The sequence below is a fragment of the Bombus pascuorum genome, chromosome 1, assembly GCF_905332965.1.
Source record: "Bombus pascuorum chromosome 1, iyBomPasc1.1, whole genome shotgun sequence".
Taxonomy (NCBI): Eukaryota; Metazoa; Arthropoda; class Insecta; order Hymenoptera; family Apidae; genus Bombus; species Bombus pascuorum.
This window is the reverse complement of record NC_083488.1, coordinates 14083250-14101114: the sequence shown is the minus strand read 5'-3', so window position 1 is coordinate 14101114 and position 17865 is coordinate 14083250. Positions and strand designations below refer to the sequence as shown.

Sequence of the window (17865 nt, the reverse complement as noted above, 5' to 3'; positions counted from 1 at the left end):
CGTAGACTAAATAATTGGTAATTTAAACGTTCCTTAGAATAGAATATTTTATAATTCTCTGCTTTCAGACGTGCCGATCGCAACGAACTAAATTTCATCATCGACGTATCATCCGCGATTTGGATATCATACTCTTTAGACAAAGCTATTCTTCTCTCAAAAAAATCGAACCTTGTTCCAAGAAGTTACGAAAAAAAAAATTGTCAAGTATACCTATCTCACAGGGTATGTAAATCGCGATCGAGTCACCGCGATGCATTAATTTACAACAGTATGCGTCGTTTCTTGCGGTTGTTGTCTGTGAAACGAAACATTTAGCCGGCGTGGATATTGAGGTCAGTGGTTTGTTCATCCCATAGTTAACGACGATTCCAGTGTCGAGACACAGCTTCGAGCGCAGGCACGAGCGAACGATTCCTTGCGTAACGTACGCACAGAGACACTGTGTGCCACCGTGAGCTACCGAATCATCGAGTCGTCGTGTGCTACCGAGACCCACCAAGACTCATCGAGTCGCCGCTGGCCCGTTTTCTGCGCCCGGCCCATTATAATGTATACAGCTTTCGCAATATATTCGCGAGGTATTTCGCTTGCTCGGCGCGTTTTCGACTTTTCATTTTGCAAGCGAACGAGACGATCGAGCCACGCGATCGCGATCCATCGCGGAACCGACGAATCATTGCCGACGCTCCATCCTACTTGGCACGAAAATCGATACCTTTATCGCTGGATCGGTACTCCTATCCCCTGCCATGCTTAGAACTTACAATACGCTGATGTCTTTATCAAATGTTTTTCAAATTTTTCAAATCAGATCACGTTATATAAATTTGAATAAGAAAAAAATGAGAATGTTTTTAGTCTAATAGACTTTGTACAAAGATGATTTGTGACACCTGGATCATCTTGCACAGTTGCATTAGATTATTAGTGACATTTTACAAGTAACAAGTTCGAAGTTATTTAGACGTTGATTTTAATAAATGAGACGTTCTCAAAAGCCACGTTCGATTAAAAGTTACAGAAGAGTAATAACACGTAGTTGCTGTTCTTTAATTCTATCTTAGAATTTACTATTATTTATGTAACTTTCTTGCAATAAATAAATTTATGAATTTAAGAAGTTTAGACATTAAGGAGTAGTAACGCAATGGATATCTCTCATTTGACAAATACAAGTCATTTGATTATCCTATTCCACGGAAGAATTGTAATGCAATTGTAAAGTAATGTTACAAAGCACTGGTCTATAATCTACAATCTGTAATCTGTATGAATTCACTGATATTATTAGTGAAGTATTGTGCAAGAGGGCTCTAATTCGCGTTGCGCAAAATCTTCGTCCAATGTTTGAACAGGAAACTCGAGTTAAATAGATTCGAAGAAGAAACTTGGACAAATTAGAAGATGTTCGGTTCTAATAGACTTTATATAGATATTATCAACGACATATGGCGCGTTGTGCAAACTCCATAGTCAATATTTGTCAAATTTCTTGACATCCACGAAGGCAAATCTTGATTTCTGGTTTTTTCCTTTGACTGAAGAGAGGAAGAGAGAGAAAAACAGGAGAAGAAAGGGTAGGACGTTAAAGTAGTAGGTAGTCCCCGAGACTCCGCGTCCGTGTACAAATCGGTGACCGGCTGGCCGATGATAAATGACGACATCCATTCAAGTCCGTTCTCGATTGGCCTTGACGAGAATTCTCTCGTCGACCGAGTTGTATTGAAAGCGAAATTCAACGAGTTACCAAACCGTCCACCAGCATAGAGAGCATGCTGGGTGGATGTAGATAAGTTGCTGGCCAGTTAGTTTACAGAGACATGATTAATCATCCTTGGCACCCACTGTATAGGCACAAATAATTATCTTCTCGCGCGAAGATCCTCTTCCGTATCTTCGAAATTCTTTGCGAGAAAATCGTTTCGAGGTATTAACGAACATCCTGTCACGTGTCACTTAACGCTTCTTCGTGATAATCATCTCATTTTCTTAGCAGAAGAAACTTCATTAATGGCTGCTTTTCTAACTGCAACGACTCAGTAATCTAACTGAATTCCAGTTGGAAAGATAACAAAAGTAACAGGTATTTCATACTTATAGATCATAGGTGTGGAGTAAATTGATAGCTATCACCAATTTTGGCTACGATCACGAGTGAAATTTGACTGATCGTTATTGGAAACGACGAAACTATGGTGGACATAGTGGTTCAAGGCCGTGACGATCCATGGTCGGCCCATGAGTTGCGCGAGACTATTCAATCGTGTAATCCATAACAAAAATTATATGGCCACTTTCGTAAGCGAATGTACGCGGTGAATTCGGATCATGAGCCTATCTTGGTGGTGCGCACATACGCACACGCGAAATCACTTCTAACTCAATGTCGATGCCGAAAATCATGACATAAATCGATAACATTTTATGTAATCACCTGGTCAATCTCTACGTCGAAGTTAAGTAATACGCCCTCATTCACGCATGGAACAACAGAACTTAGTAGGAAACCGACTATTCGCGAACCAATTGAATTTACGTGTTTCCTTGCCATCCAGTTTTAAATTATTCTCATAGTATTCCCTCCTTTTTCTTTCTTGTTCTATATTTAATGCTAAGCTAAATCTTATCGTACGTTTAACTCTATGTAAGTATTTTTAAAACGTTCAAGTATAGCTCTATGACACGGAGAAAGATCTTTTATCAAAAAATAATAGAGGTTACTTCCACACGCGTTTATCGAAGAGTGAAATGCACTTTTTCTACGCTTTTATGTGAATTCTTATGGCCCAAACAAGGAGCCCGCCTTGTTTTCCACAGCGTCCTTCATATTGTCTCAATTCACTTTCGAAATCGACCTTCATTCTTGGACCGCGACGATGACTCTTTCATGCTTTGATTGTTTCAGGAACTCGTGGATCTGGTCGTGAAAGTCTACGCCCTTGATTCTGACCTCAGGAAGATATCTTGCAAAGGTTCTCTTGGCAAAAAGCAAGAAAAATGTCGATTGTAATGCAGTACGTAGACCGGCTACACGAGATACTCGACAAAAATGCAGGTAAGCCTCTAATGAGATCGTACACATACGTTACAAACGCGTAACATGGCCAGATGTAGATCTTACGATTTCTTGAAGTTTTTCACCTTCCAAACATTGTGAACAAACCTTAAACATTGAGAAACATCTCAACGACGATCACCAACTGGTGACTGGAAGCGATTTTATTAAGCAAGAACAGGAATGGCTGAACCCTCTCTCTCTCCATTCAATTCTCGTTTTTCTGCTTTCATTTCGCTTTTCACCTTGGTCTAAACGGAATATCTGCAGTTGATCGGAATTCATGGCCAGTATTTCCTGTAGATGATATGGAAATTGGATTATTCTTAATAAAAATGATACAATTGTGCTGGGTAAAATGATTAGATTCTATTTGAACAAAGTTGAAAAAAATCGATAATTCTTCCGTCCTTATTTCTTTTTATCCAACACGTATGTTTAAGAGTATGCTTGTTTTGGTTCATAAACATTTTGCAATAGCAACAAAGTATTACGTAAAAACGATGACGATAAGAAAAATAATGAGAATAATGTCAATAATAATTAAAGAGACGCAAAATTTACGATGGAAAATAAAATAGTCATGTATAATGTATGTTTAGTTATGAAATGAAACATTAATATAAGAAATAACGCATAAAGGATACAAATTACAAGTCCATTTGGGAATAATTGCTTGTAACAACTCATGTAAAAAATATGCAAGTAATATACATAATCAAATATAAGTAGAGTTTTACTTTAGAAAAGATAACATCAGAAAAATATCAATATATGTACATTATTGCATATAAATAAGGAAACAGTTCAGGTAAATGAATAAAAAAAATGAATAAAATGAATAAAACATACATGTCTTCTTTGACGTAGGCACATTGTACAGGGGTAACATCGTCTTAATGCAGGGACAATCAAAGATTACAACTGTTCCACAGGATCTAAACTTTTAAAAGAATCTTTTAAACTTTTCAAAAGAATTCAAAAACATAAATCATACTTTATCCATCATAGTCGGCAATGCGGGTATATCCTGAATAGAAACTTCTCTGAAATTACGCAAGCATGACCTTGCACAAAAATTCTCCACGATGAAAACGAACACGAATAAATAAAAATTAAAGCAATAAAAGTTACAGATGACTATTCCTCAAATAACATCAATAGCAAACTATTACAAAATAAAAATCTGTTGCGGAATATACAGTGAAATTCCAAATATCTTTTCTCACTAGCTTAAACCCCGATTTCTTTCATAATGCTACCAACTTTCGCCATTTCCTAGCTACAGTTATACAATTTTAGACCTCGTTCTTTACTTCATAAATTTTAAAGTTCTAGCTAGGTATCTGGAGCTTTTATCTGCTATCACTAACATTTCAACGAACCAGAACTTATATTTTTATTCGCATAATATCGACTCATATCAGTATAAAAATTAGTTTCATAAATATTTGTTTACCCAGTGAAAGAAGATTCTATAGAAACCTAACATGCCAATATTACAAAGGATCGGTGATAGGGAATTCCAGAATTCCATATATCATTTCTCCCCACGTACAGTAGCGGACAAAAGTTTAAGACGATGATTTGTAAACCGGATTACAAACATCTTATACGCATATTGTTCTTCTATTCGGTTTGTCTCTTTGGAATAACGTAGCTGTATGTTTGACCTTCGTAACCTCAGACAGTCAGTTGTTAAATACAAACAATGTAGGAGTTACAACAGTTAGTTACCGCCTAGCACTTGGAAACAGTGGACATTAGTTTAAGACGATCTGTGTAAAACGTGAGTACGAGTACAGTTTTTGAACATTTTGATTCTGGAATGTCAAAATCATTGTTTAGTGTACCTTTTATTGCTTAAAATTCATTTAGGTAGGAACAGACTATGGGTAAATCAAAGAATTTACTTGAAAACGAAAGGGAACAAATCGTAAGGCTGCGAAAGCAAAGTAAAACCTTCACCGAAATAGCAAATATAGTGAACAGGTCAGAAACAGCTTGTAAACAAGCTTGGTATAAATTTTTAAAGACAGGCATGTATTGCGATCAACCGAAAAACGGAAGACCACGAAAAACAACACCGAAAATGGATCGCCGGATTCATCGATTGAGCGAAAAGGATCGTTTTCGTAGTGCAAATAATATTGCTGCGGAGATAAACTATGAAAACGATACACAAATTAGTGCTAGAACTGTTAGGAGAAGATTAGAAGACTTTAACTTAAGAGGACGAAAACCCCAAAAGAAACCACTGCTGAGTTCTAGGAATCGAAAAAGACGACTTGCATTTGCTAAAGCTCATAAGCATTGGACAAGTGAAGATTGGCAAAAGGTATTGTTTTCTGACGAATCGAAATTCAATCGCGTCTGTTCTGACGGGATACGGTACGTTAGACGTCGAATTGGCGAAAGTTTGAAAACACAGTGCGTTTTAAAAACTCTTAAACATGGTGGTGGCAACGTTATGGTGTGGGCGTGTTTTTCTCGAAGCGGCCCTGGTCCGATATGTCGTATCAATGGAATTATGGACCGTTTTCAATACAAGGACATACTCAAGAACACAATGTTACCTTTTGCACGCAACAATATGAGTGATGATTTTATTTTTCAAAATGATAATGATCCGAAGCACACGGCTCGGGTTGTGAAACAGTTTTTTCAAGAAGAAAATATCACCGTGCTGCCGTGGCCGTCGCAATCACCAGACATTAACCCAATCGAGAATTTGTGAAGCATCATAAAAAAGACAGTACAAGGTTATAAACCGAAAAATTTAAATGAACTTTACTCTACGATTGAAACAGCCTGGAATAATATTACGGTAGATTAATATAAAAAATTAATAGATTCTATGCCAAGAAGATGTACCGAAGGGATAAGAAATAACGGATATTGAACAAAATATTGAATTTAAACAAAAATTGTGTATATTTTTTAACCAAAAATTAATATTTTTTGTATAGTCTTAAACTTTTGACCGACGAAATATTATACAGATTTCGTTCCTTTTTTATAACTTAGCTATTGAGCAAAATATCAAAATGAAATTTTTTTTCTAAGTGTACAAACAAATGTACAATTAGTTAATACCAAAAGTAGAACACCGTATTTATATTTTTTATGGAAAGTAAATCAATTATTTATTTCTTCCATTTCGTCTTAAACTTTTGTCCGCTACTGTATCTCTAACTTGGCAACGCTTTCTCAAAAGCAAAGGTGAAACCTTCTGCGTGTATCACTTATAACTTTTATCCATTATTATCGTATATTAAAGAATGCTTAAAAATACTCGTCTTTTTATCTTTTCCTTTCTAAAAACATTTCCTCGGGAAAACGACAAAGAAACAGAAATTTAGAAGTTTCATGATTGAACGACTTGATCCATGTTTTCTAGCACGACTGAGGAAGCACGGAGTCGGAGATTTCGACGAGTGCGTGTGCAGAAAGGAAAGATAGAATATCATTATTGATTTATTTATTTATTTATTTGTTTATCAGGGTCGATCTCGTTAGAATACATGTATTTATGACGGCAGGTAGTTACCGGATACAGAAACTTACAAAAAAAGGAAAGAAAAAAAATAAAAATCTCGCACAATATGTGCTGATGAAAAAGCATGGTTAAGCAATAAATTTAAGATCAAAATAGCGCCTCATAAATCAGTCGCTTATATGACACATCACTGGTAGAAAAGAAATTATGTGGCCCAAAAAACTATTAGCTAGAGAGCAAATATGATTAAACAAATGTTATTCCTCGTGATACAGCGATAGCCTGTATCAAAAATGAATTATTCATTTCACATAGCTGAAACTTCAACTTCTTCGGTAAATACGCAAATAAAAGACCGTATTCTCAGATTCGCCGAATAACTTCCAATAGTAGAAATTCCCGCAGCAAAGGAAATATCACGATCGAAGCGGATTATCACCGCTTTAAGGTAGAATACTGGAAGAGCGCTATAAAACCGCACCAAGGTCATTCAACTATTAAAACCAGCAGGGGACCAGTTAATTAAACATATTTTACAACTGGTTTTAACGCGTATAATGACGTATAGTATAATAATGCGATAGTTGACTGAACTTTTGAAGGACGAAAAAAGTATAGGAAGATATCGCGTGGAGACACCTCAAGGTCGAGACCGATACACCAATGCTACGTCAAGGCAGCTGGCCATGCAAGATCAACTACGGTCAACCGAAGACTAATTTGTCCTAGAAGTTTTCTTTATGTTGATTAAATTTTTTGAGTTATTGATGAATACCAATCGATCAAGCATTGATAGAATATTATACCTCTAATTTATTTTTCAGATCAGAGAACAACGCACTGGTTCATGATGAGTTCACCGTTCCCCACTCTGTTTATCTGCCTGAGCTATGTATACGGAGTAAAAGTTTTGGGTCCAAAGCTAATGGAGAATAGGAAGCCCTTTCAGTTGAAGAACGCCCTGATAATTTATAATCTATTCCAAATGGTGTTCTCAGCGTGGCTCTTCTACGAGGTAACATTTCTACTTCAATTGAGTGTCCCTCGTTGCACTTGTTCCTCTTCTCTCCTTTTTATATCTTGTTGTATCGAATAACGTGTCGTCTGAAGAATTTTGTTGCCCGTTATAATGTGTTGTCCGATTCAAAAATATATTCGTTGCATGAACAAGTCTGCGATGGTACATATTTGGCTTATGGTACATAAGCACGCACAATCAGTCTCTCCTGTATCAGAATGTGCCACAGGGAACCAAGAATTACATATTAGCGTCGTACGATGAATGATTTCTGCGAAAACATCGAACGTCCGGCTAATTCATCGAGTTCGAGATTGTGTGTGACCGATATCAATGGCACTGCTTAATTAATATTTACGAAACGATTGACTATATAAACTCTTACGTGACATCTTTTTCAATGCAAGATACAGAAAGGTTGCTCGCTTCAGTATACAAAATTAAACGATTCGTTGTTGTTAAACAAATTAATATCACTTGGACAATACTTTGAAAGGCTGGCGAAACTTTCAGCAGTTACAAATAACCGAGTCGTAATCGTACTGCATCTTAAAGTTACTTCGCGTAAGAACGCGTTTCGGACTCGATCGATTAAGCCTTCGATTAATGCAGAGGAAAGCACAAGATAAAACATTAATTTTCAAACAAAAAAAAAAAAACAGAGTCTGATGGGCGGATGGTGGGACCAATATAGTTTCCGTTGCCAGCCTGTGGACTATAGCAACAATCCAACCGCGGTGAGGGTAAGTCTTGTCATACGTAATTTTCTCTGCAGATGGATCATCGACCGCCATTCCAACGAGACGGACCTCCACCAACGATCTTGTTCAACGATTTTTATATGCGTATACGTACGAGTATATATGAAAGAAAGATATCGTTGATCTGCTGCTCCATATTCCTCTATATCCTCAAATCTAATTTCATTAATTATGATGCACTATGACAACGTATACGCATATTTTTGACGATAGAACGTTTCATGTTTTCAAAGGCCTTGGATTGTAGAAATTGTGGAATTGTGCTATGATGCGAATTATCTTATGCTTCGTAGGCAGTCGACCAGGGGAACGAAACCATCTATGAAAGAGGAGTAAACTATACTATAGCGCTTGTGGCTTGTGTATTTTGCGTTTTTACATTTGCTTGTTTCTGTTGTTATCGTGCAATCTATACTAATTACATCTTGGAATGCCTGCATGCCAGTCCAAGTCCGAATTAACTTTTATTCCATTAAATCCATTGATATCGAGAAAAAATCAAATGACAAACTGATTAACGATTTATAAACTTCCTGTAACTTTTACGTAAATTCTTCTGAATCCGAGGAAAATTTGGAGAAAAAATGATGAATATAGAAATAGGTAAGAACTGAAATTGTAGGAGAATGATGAACGTCGACGAAAACGCGTTGTTTAGTCTTAATTAACACTGTCGCGTCCCAGCCATTACCATGATTAATTTTGCTCTGAGAATATGCACACGAACGCCCCTTTCTTTTCTATGCCTTCCTCTTTCGTTTATTTATTCTTTTCATTGATCGGAGAATGGCCTCTGGGCGGTTGTGGTTGCAGATAGGAATGTCCGGATGGCTGACTGGCGACTATTCTCTAAGGTGCCAACCCGTAGACTACAGTGATCGACCCCAAGTACTAAGGGTGGGTGATATTCCCCATTAACACGCAAATGCATTACACTATGTCAAATACAACTTCTGCACAATCTGTTAGTTACACGATAAAACTATAAATTCTATATTGAGACATATAACAATGTTGGCAAAGTTTCTGTTGAAATTGAAAAATTCAAAAATCTAAAAGTTCGAAGATTTCGAAATTTAAAAACATAATTCAAAAATTCTTTAAATTATGCGATTTAAATGTGAAACTTTTATTTCGAGTACAGTTACATGTTTTAGCATTGTTTCCTTCAGCAATATTCTAAGCGATTGATTGGATACAATTGAAAATTCTCATATTTTCTTTCATATTTCATATTTCTTAGTCTCTTCTGTCAATATTACCCAACTCTGTACTCATAACATCATTTTTCCTGCCTACATGCCACTAAATTTTCCGTAGTACTTGAGAATATTGTAGTTAATTTAGCAAGCTAACACACTTCGAAACAACCGCTTCATGCAATTAATGCCACTTAACAGACTACGAGTAGAAAACAAAAATTTGAAATAGACACCATTCACACGACGACATTACTTACTGGTTACCACCTAATAACTATCACAAATAGATACACAGAAAGATGCGCAATAAAATGTTACGACTGTTCATCAAAGTAACTCTATCAAGGGCAAATCTTTCGAGCATTTGCAATTCTTGTTCTTTTATTTATTCTATAATTTTCCACCATTAGAGTATATAATTTGTTAGCGACAATCTCTGTATCTCCAAGGATTTGCTTCTATTACCACGTATTGTATTACGAACAATGTTAAAGGGATTATCTAATCGATATTTTCCAAAGCGCAGATGGTGCACGCTTGCTGGTGGTATTACTTCTCCAAATTTACGGAATTCATGGACACGGTAAGTAACTGGAAGTAAATTACATTGGAAGTCTTTGATAACCTCGGTCGTCTTACTGTTCCCTATTTTTGTAGATCTTCTTCGTTCTGAGGAAGAAGAACGATCACGTGTCGACATTGCACGTTATTCACCATGGTTGCATGCCAATGTCAGTGTGGTTTGGCGTTAAATTTACACCTGGTAAGGCAATTCACTTCACTGTCGTCAATATTTACAAAAGTATCTTTAACATATATCGTCTTTCCTTCCAGGCGGTCATTCTACTTTCTTCGGACTCTTGAACACGTTCGTTCACATCGTAATGTATACATACTACTTGTTAGCTGCGATGGGTCCAAGATTGCAACCGTATCTCTGGTGGAAGAAATATTTGACCGTCTTCCAAATGATTCAGTTCATCGCGGTTATGATCCACGCGTTCCAACTTCTCTTCATCGACTGCAATTACCCGAAGGCGTTCGTTTGGTGGATCGGTCTGCACGCGACTATGTTCTTCTTCCTATTCAACGAATTCTACCAGCAAAGTTACCAACAGAGGAGGAAGCCAGTCGCAAACGGCATGAAAAAGGATCATCAGCAGAACCATCAAGCCAATGGCGTGACGAACGGTACAAACAGTAATTCGTCTGGAAGAAGGGATGCGGCCGATTATTACGTGAAAGGCGACAGCCTAGCTGCGTCAGAGCTCAATCTTAGGAAATCATATACGACGACCGAGTGACCCGATCGCGCTACGTCGTAGCCGTCATTAATTCATCTCGTCTTTTTCCATCGATTCCTCGAGTCGCATCCGGGCTTCGCTCTATCACCCTTCCAGTCCAATGATCCTTCGAGACCAATAGAGAAAACATTGAGTACAAAATTACTCTGTATTGTGACTGCGTTGTAGCGCATATTTGTGAAAGGAGATAGAAGGTGAGAGAAAAAGAGTGTGATACGAAGCAACATACAAAGGTACTCCCGGATGTGTTGCGACTCAATATCACGGATCCCTGACCTCGCAACTCAGGTATTCGTGATCCTTCTTCGGTTCGCTGTACGTACACCTGCCACGACCGACAAGGTAACTCGTCATTGAATCTATCCCTCACCCCCTGCAAAGGAGTATATGCGGGAAGTAAACGAACGAAGAAGCCGCACCGCCGTTCATGTAATTGTATCTCACGTAGAAAACTAATTGCATCGATGTTCCGATGAGATCGCGAATATAAAAATATGTAGAAAAAGTTAAGTTAAAAAGTTACAAAAAAGTAATTTTCATCGCCATCGCATTACCGATCATGGTAATTCATAGCGGTGTTACGATACGCAACGGTAATTGTAAAATAATTGTTTTTATAGACCATAGTGAAATTGCAGTGTTTTCGCAACACGCCTTCGAACCCCTAGGTAAAAAAGGTCTCTCACCACTTTAAATCGGCTGAAATAACCTGATTTAATTTTCCCATTCTTTCGTGAAAATGAACATTGTTAAACATAATTTTTTGATTTACATATTTTTCAAATACGTCAGGATGATAGCTACTTGCGAAATGTTTTTACTGTCATCGGTTTGCGCGCGGTTCTAAGATTATGTAAAAACAAGAAATTATATAAGAGAGTTAACGGTGAGTCTTGGATTAAATTACATAACAATGCCACCGACCGTTGTTTTATTACATAATTCGGGAAGATCTCTTTTGCATTTTACTAGAATCCCGCGGGTGTTAGAAAATTCGCACTTCATTATTCCAGAATTTGTGATCTTAATTAGGCCGATCTATACTACACAATCTACGCACTTTCATACCAAGTTTCACGATTACATAAACGGTGCGAAACCTGGGCTTAAATTCATGTCCGTATGCAAGGTGAGTCAACTAACGTTAACCAAAAATTTCTCCGTTAATTTTAATGATACGAAAAAATGATTAAGGAAGAAAATATATCAATATATAACGAGGGAACATATATCAAAAATATATCGTGACACAAAAAATTTCTTTCTCAAGATCATAACCCAATATTTTTTATGTAAAACATTTTCTCGTATTAATAAAACTAAAAGAAAAATTTTTCGCTTGTGACGTTAAATGACTCATTCTATAAAGGATTGAATATAAGAAATAGCAATTTTCCTAATGATACTGATTTTAAACATATTTTAAATATTTCTAATTCTGTGAATATTTTCTTTTCACAACTCAGGCATATCCGTTATAAATCGATGTATAAAAATTACTTTCAGTTGAACATAAATCATCGATACCGTATATACGGCGTATACATATATTCAATTTCGAGAGATACTTCATCTACGTGGCAGCCGTAGGTACAGTGTAACATATTTAGCATTGTACATAAAATACATCATCTATTCAATATGTTCGACTCAAAAGCCATTCAGCTGAAATTAAAAAGAGAAAACGGAAAAAAATGTAAAATAAAGGAAATATGTGCGAAGCAATAAATTAAGACAGTGTACAAAACTAATCATTTAAGCTATAAGAATGACTACTAATTGATGATGAGAATGACTTAATGATTTAATCGACAATGAATAACCGATTTTGTATATTTAAGATTTTTCACTGATTGGCTTTTATGCCGACTATATTATAGGCATCGCGAAGTCGCGCAAAGCTAAGGAAACTCACGTTTTCGATTACCGAACATTCAATCCTTGAAGGGACAAGAGAGCAACGTCATCCGTGCCTTGCGAGCAAACTGATGTGCCTTAATATCTGGAATGTTCTGATAATTACGCGCAATGGTCATTCAAAGCTCAATATAAACAGCGAGATGATCTATCGGCGAAAGTTCATTAACGAAAAGCAAGAGATCGCGTTTCATTTTGTAACACGATCACTGGCGTCAAAGCTGTGATTACCAAAATATTTCGTCGTGTCACTTGTGATCTAGACATTAAGGTTTCAACTCAGAACGCGTCGTCAAACGAGCCGAATTAATCAAGGGGTTTTTTATCGTTTTTTTTGTACGTATATCATGAAATTATATAGGGTTAAATTGTTGATCAAATTTTCCAACATCACAATTGTTGAAATTATTGTTAGAACTAAGAATATCTAGAAATGTTTATATTTTCTAGCGCAAACATCAAGTTCCCGAATTCCGCACAAATTTATTCTAATACAATACTTCTATTTTTCTAAGCAAATGCTTGTAATCCGACAGATCTGTAACGAAGATCATTCGTATATCCCACAAACCAATGTTTTCTAACTATGAAATTTTGTGTGCCTCGCGTCCTTGCACAATGCAACATTCTTATCGATACTTGCTCACACTTTCTAAAAGAGAATCACAAATGTTTGTATGCCTGAGAAATTCTTTGTACATCTATTCATAAAATTACAGCGACTAAGATACGATTCCCGAACTTTGTACCACAGATATAATCAGATAGTATGATGATACGATTGGTTTGCACAAAATGTCCACTTTGTGTTTCGTTCGCTTTGCACATTTCGTACACTTTGTACATAGATAGGATAGTTTTGTACTGTCGTAAGGAAAGGAAACAAAACTTTTGAATAACACTTATTGTGCCACGCGAGAAAGGTCGAAAGTTAAAGAAAACGGCGAAGGAAAAGAAAAGTAAAAGCAGGTAACATAAATTAACGTGCGCATAATGATAATTTATATACGAATCTATATCTAGATATTACGAATAAAAAGTTGTTTAAAAAAACGTATGAAAAAAAATCTTCACCGAGACTAATGATTATTTTGTAATCGCGGCTATGTACATAATACTAGTAGAACAATTAGAGAAAAATAACGAACATGTCTCACGTTTCATATTTTTTAAAGAAATTGTTCTTTTTTGCAAAGATTTTCTTTTGTACAAAAAAACAATATACAAAGATACCAATTAATTCTCATTAGTAAAAACTTTCAAACTTTATTACAAATGTTTTGCTTATGCGATAAAAAAAATCACGAAAACCTATACTATACTAAAATTTTTTGAACAAAAATCTCCAGAATAATATTCGAGTATCTCTTTTATCGGGCACATTCTAATTTGAACAAGAAAACTTATCAATTCAAATTTAACACTTGCTCACGCAATTAATTTTTCTAGGAATAATAAAGAAAATTATTTATTATTTATTTACAATCTCAATTTTGAATTGAAAAATTGACGACAGAGAGAATACAATGTACGTAAGTAGATCCAAACGATTAATCAGACATTAAATGTGGAATTAAATGCAAAAACGATGAACGCAACATATTTAAAACTCGAGTCTATGCTTCGAATTGTAGATAAATGAAAGTAATCATTCTATATATACAACGTGAACTTAGTTATGTACCCTTGTTTCTTATGCACAGATAAGAAGAAACTATAGTAATCTAATTAAATAGCTGATATAGTCCTCTAGATCAGTGATGCGTGAAGCAACTGAATAAAAGAATTGATATATTTATTATGATATTGACAAAATTAAAAGTTCTTGAAACATAAATTGATTGAAGCATATACAGTATACAGTACATTGTGTAATCTACCGCATGATAGAAAAGAACAATTCTTTTTCAACGTGCATTTGCATGGATTACTACCTACAAGTATGTGACGCATTCATAATTTTCTGTCGCTTAGACAATAGTTCTCAATCTATATGTTATGATATTTAAATGATTGTTACGCGGACTATTTAGGAGCAATAATATAATAAATAAAAACATAACTCAATAACAGTTACCTCATATTTGCGCATAAACAAAATTAACAATAATTAGAACATACCGATGAAAAGATAAAATCTTATTTTTCGTAAACGAAAGATTGAGAACCATCAACGCCATAGTTACATAGTAGCTTGAAACTGTCACGAATCATCTACCGCGACCGCTTCGTATACTTGCAATCTTACAATAACGGTCATTATTGTTTTAATGTGAAGATATTTCATTTTATTTCCTACAACTTTATATTAATAATAGAATGAATTTTCAACAACAGTATAAATAATAGAAAATTCCATAGGCAGCAATAAATACATTTATATAATTACAAAATTGGTCCTTTAATTCGATAAAAAATACAGAAATTTAAATTCCTGCTCATATCCCTATACGAATTCTAAATTATAAAAGAATCTCTTTAGTCAATATAAAATTGTGCACATAAGCACGCGTATGTGCAATAAACCAGTACATTTGTTGGAAAACGGAACAGAAGTCGCCAACGCGTCCTAATCAGTGAATTATTAATTAAATGAAGTATCAAAGAGTAGCATCTAGTTGAGAATCGCTGTAACGTCTTCTGCTGCACGTCAATGCCCGAACTGTCAAGATCGTTCTACCACCATCTACTATAACTCGCAATAAGCTTGTTTAGCGTGGAAGATATTACTTTTTCATAAGATAATTCGTGTTTAGCATCTTGTGACGCATCACAGGCACTGGTGCCGCGCGATTAGTCAGCGCCAGTCACTGACTAGCGCGGTACATACTTTCGGAGTTGACGGACTGACGTCGTAGTCGAGTGCAAATGACTACATGTCAAAGACAGTGAGCGGCGTACTTTAAGTGTACTTTCTACCGGTGGAGCTGGATTTCCTCCGATTGAATAAAAATGTTGGCTCTCATCAATCGAATTTTGGATTGGTTTAAATCCCTCTTTTGGAAAGAGGAAATGGAACTCACTCTTGTTGGCTTGCAGTACAGTGGAAAAACCACCTTCGTAAATGTTATAGCGGTACGAAAATTTGCTTTCATTGCTACGGTTTAACGATTGGTATTCCTATTCGCATTTTTATTAAATAAAACGTACCATGCTCATTTGAAAATCACTAAATCGTCATATTTTACCATGATAAAAGAACAAAACGTGCACCGTTTTGGTTAGATTCTATATTTCATTCGGGATAACTTTGTGACTGATGTAAACCTTGCACCCGCCCTAATATAAAGATTTAAAATTACATATTTTTGCAATCATTTTCTGGGAAACGAACTCGATTGTTGTCGTTTTCTTTTGTTCCTTAATTTTAGATAGAATAGTGACCAATTCATGAACAGTTTAATAAAATTATACATTAGTTTTTTCATAACATTAACATATTTATTATTTTGAAACATTTTCTGTATTTTATCACTGTATTATTTTATATTCTGTAATGAAACAAGTATACACTTATTTCTCATAGAATATAATCTTTTTCAGTCAGGACAATTCAGCGAAGATATGATCCCAACTGTTGGTTTTAATATGCGTAAAATAACAAAAGGCAATGTAACTATAAAGGTATGGGATATTGGAGGTCAACCAAGGTTTAGATCAATGTGGGAAAGATATTGCAGAGGAGTGAATGCAATAGTATATATGGTAGATGCAGCTGATTCTGAAAAAATAGAAGCAAGTCGCAATGAATTACACAGTCTATTAGACAAACCTCAGCTATCTGGTATACCAGTGCTGGTTCTTGGTAACAAAAGGGACTTACCTCTTGCTTTGGATGAAAATGGGCTTATAGAAAGAATGTATGTTTGTTATTTAAAAAATTATAGTCGAAATAGTGAGTAAATAATAAATGTATGTCATATAAATACTTTCTTTTTCAGGAATTTATCAGCAATTCAAGATCGTGAGATCTGTTGCTATAGCATTTCATGCAAAGAGAAAGACAATATCGATATAACATTGCAGTGGCTTATAGCACATTCTAAAAGTGGTGTTCGTTAATATGTGTAACTAATTTTATGTACTTACTCGTCTTTATCGAAAAGCCCAAAATATTGATAGAATGGGGATCAAATGTGCAAGGGAGTGTTGAGTAATGATTTTATTCTGAATTGAGTGATCAATTATTGTAGACACTTTTTTTAAACCTAAGCTTTAGCTGTTATCTATTCAGTCATATAAAAATCATAGAAAGTTTGATTAAGAAAAAAACAAAGAAATTATGCTTAAACCAAATATGCTCATGCAAATGATAACAAGACACATACATCCTGCAAGCACCTTAGAAATAAGTAACAATTTTTTATATTGTGTTTTCAGATAATCAATTTAAGTAACAGTGCTGTTATTCTAACTTAAATCCTTCAAGAAAAAATAGCATTTAATGGTTAATGTAGAAATGATGATAGCTAGTACGAATACAAGCGCAAAATAATATCAATTATCATATAGTACACATTTTTGAAACTATTTAATTAAGATTAATAGATCACAATATAGAGATTATGAACAATTGATTGCTATATGTACACGAATATGATGCTAAGTAAACTTGTATAATTAATGGAGAATTATTAACAATATTATATCAATTTATTACGATCCTTAAAGTATGACAGTTGTGTTATGTATATACACACACATACACGTATACATACATATATATACATACATATAAAAAGGAATAAAACAATGTAATCCATTTTTTAAATGGAAGCTTGCCTTTGATAAAATTTTTATTATCATTGGAAAATAAAAACAATAAAATGTTATATGTTTTTAAAACAATAATATAGAATTTTAAGCTATGTTATCTTATCCAGTGCAGAAACGTTATTGGTTGATGTGCCTGACGTCATAACACTATCGATTGTGTATTGTCGAGAGTCGATTCATCTCTAGCGAGTTTATTTACTGTCCTACATAGTTTGTGTAAGTGTAAGTATAATGATTGTATATACAAGATTATCCACTTAACTCGAAACCCACGCTCGCCAGAACATATGAGAATGGCAACAGCGTAACATATACGCTTATGATACAGTC

At 35.2% G+C, this 17865-nt stretch overlaps 2 protein-coding genes across 9 annotated transcripts in view; both read left to right on the top strand.

The window, feature by feature from the left end:
• Window positions 1-14821, top strand: part of LOC132905607 (elongation of very long chain fatty acids protein AAEL008004-like) — a 39629-nt gene extending 24808 nt beyond the window's left edge. For 6 of the 8 annotated variants that reach the window (XM_060957111.1, XM_060957130.1, XM_060957120.1 and 3 more), the window contains 7 exons: window positions 2909-3058; window positions 7382-7572; window positions 8238-8318; window positions 9150-9233; window positions 10065-10121; window positions 10196-10301; window positions 10373-14821. In XM_060957111.1, the coding sequence (XP_060813094.1) occupies window positions 3001-3058; window positions 7382-7572; window positions 8238-8318; window positions 9150-9233; window positions 10065-10121; window positions 10196-10301; window positions 10373-10842 (1047 nt within the window). In that variant the 5' untranslated portion in view covers window positions 2909-3000 and the 3' untranslated portion in view covers window positions 10843-14821. The remainder of the gene's footprint in view (window positions 1-2908; window positions 3059-7381; window positions 7573-8237; window positions 8319-9149; window positions 9234-10064; window positions 10122-10195; window positions 10302-10372) is intronic. The other 2 variants (XM_060957139.1, XM_060957148.1) reach the window with 2 other exon arrangements.
• A 505-nt stretch (window positions 14822-15326) lies between these two features.
• LOC132905743 (ADP-ribosylation factor-like protein 8B-A) lies at window positions 15327-17603 on the top strand. Its single transcript, XM_060957335.1, has 3 exons — window positions 15327-15834; window positions 16303-16619; window positions 16701-17603. The coding sequence occupies exons 1-3, from the start codon at window positions 15712-15714 to the stop codon at window positions 16819-16821; spliced, it is 561 nt and encodes a 186-aa protein (XP_060813318.1). The 5' UTR covers window positions 15327-15711; the 3' UTR covers window positions 16822-17603.
• Window positions 17604-17865: the final 262 nt, after the last annotated feature.

Coding starts and splice junctions, on each gene's coding strand:
- LOC132905743 (XM_060957335.1), top strand. CDS start 15,712: ATGTTGGCTCTCATCAATCGAATTTTGGATTGGTTTAAATCCCTCTTT. Junction 15,835..16,302: donor CCTTCGTAAATGTTATAGCG/GTACGAAAATTT, acceptor AATCTTTTTCAG/TCAGGACAATTCAGCGAAGA. Junction 16,620..16,700: donor AATGGGCTTATAGAAAGAAT/GTATGTTTGTTA, acceptor TTTCTTTTTCAG/GAATTTATCAGCAATTCAAG.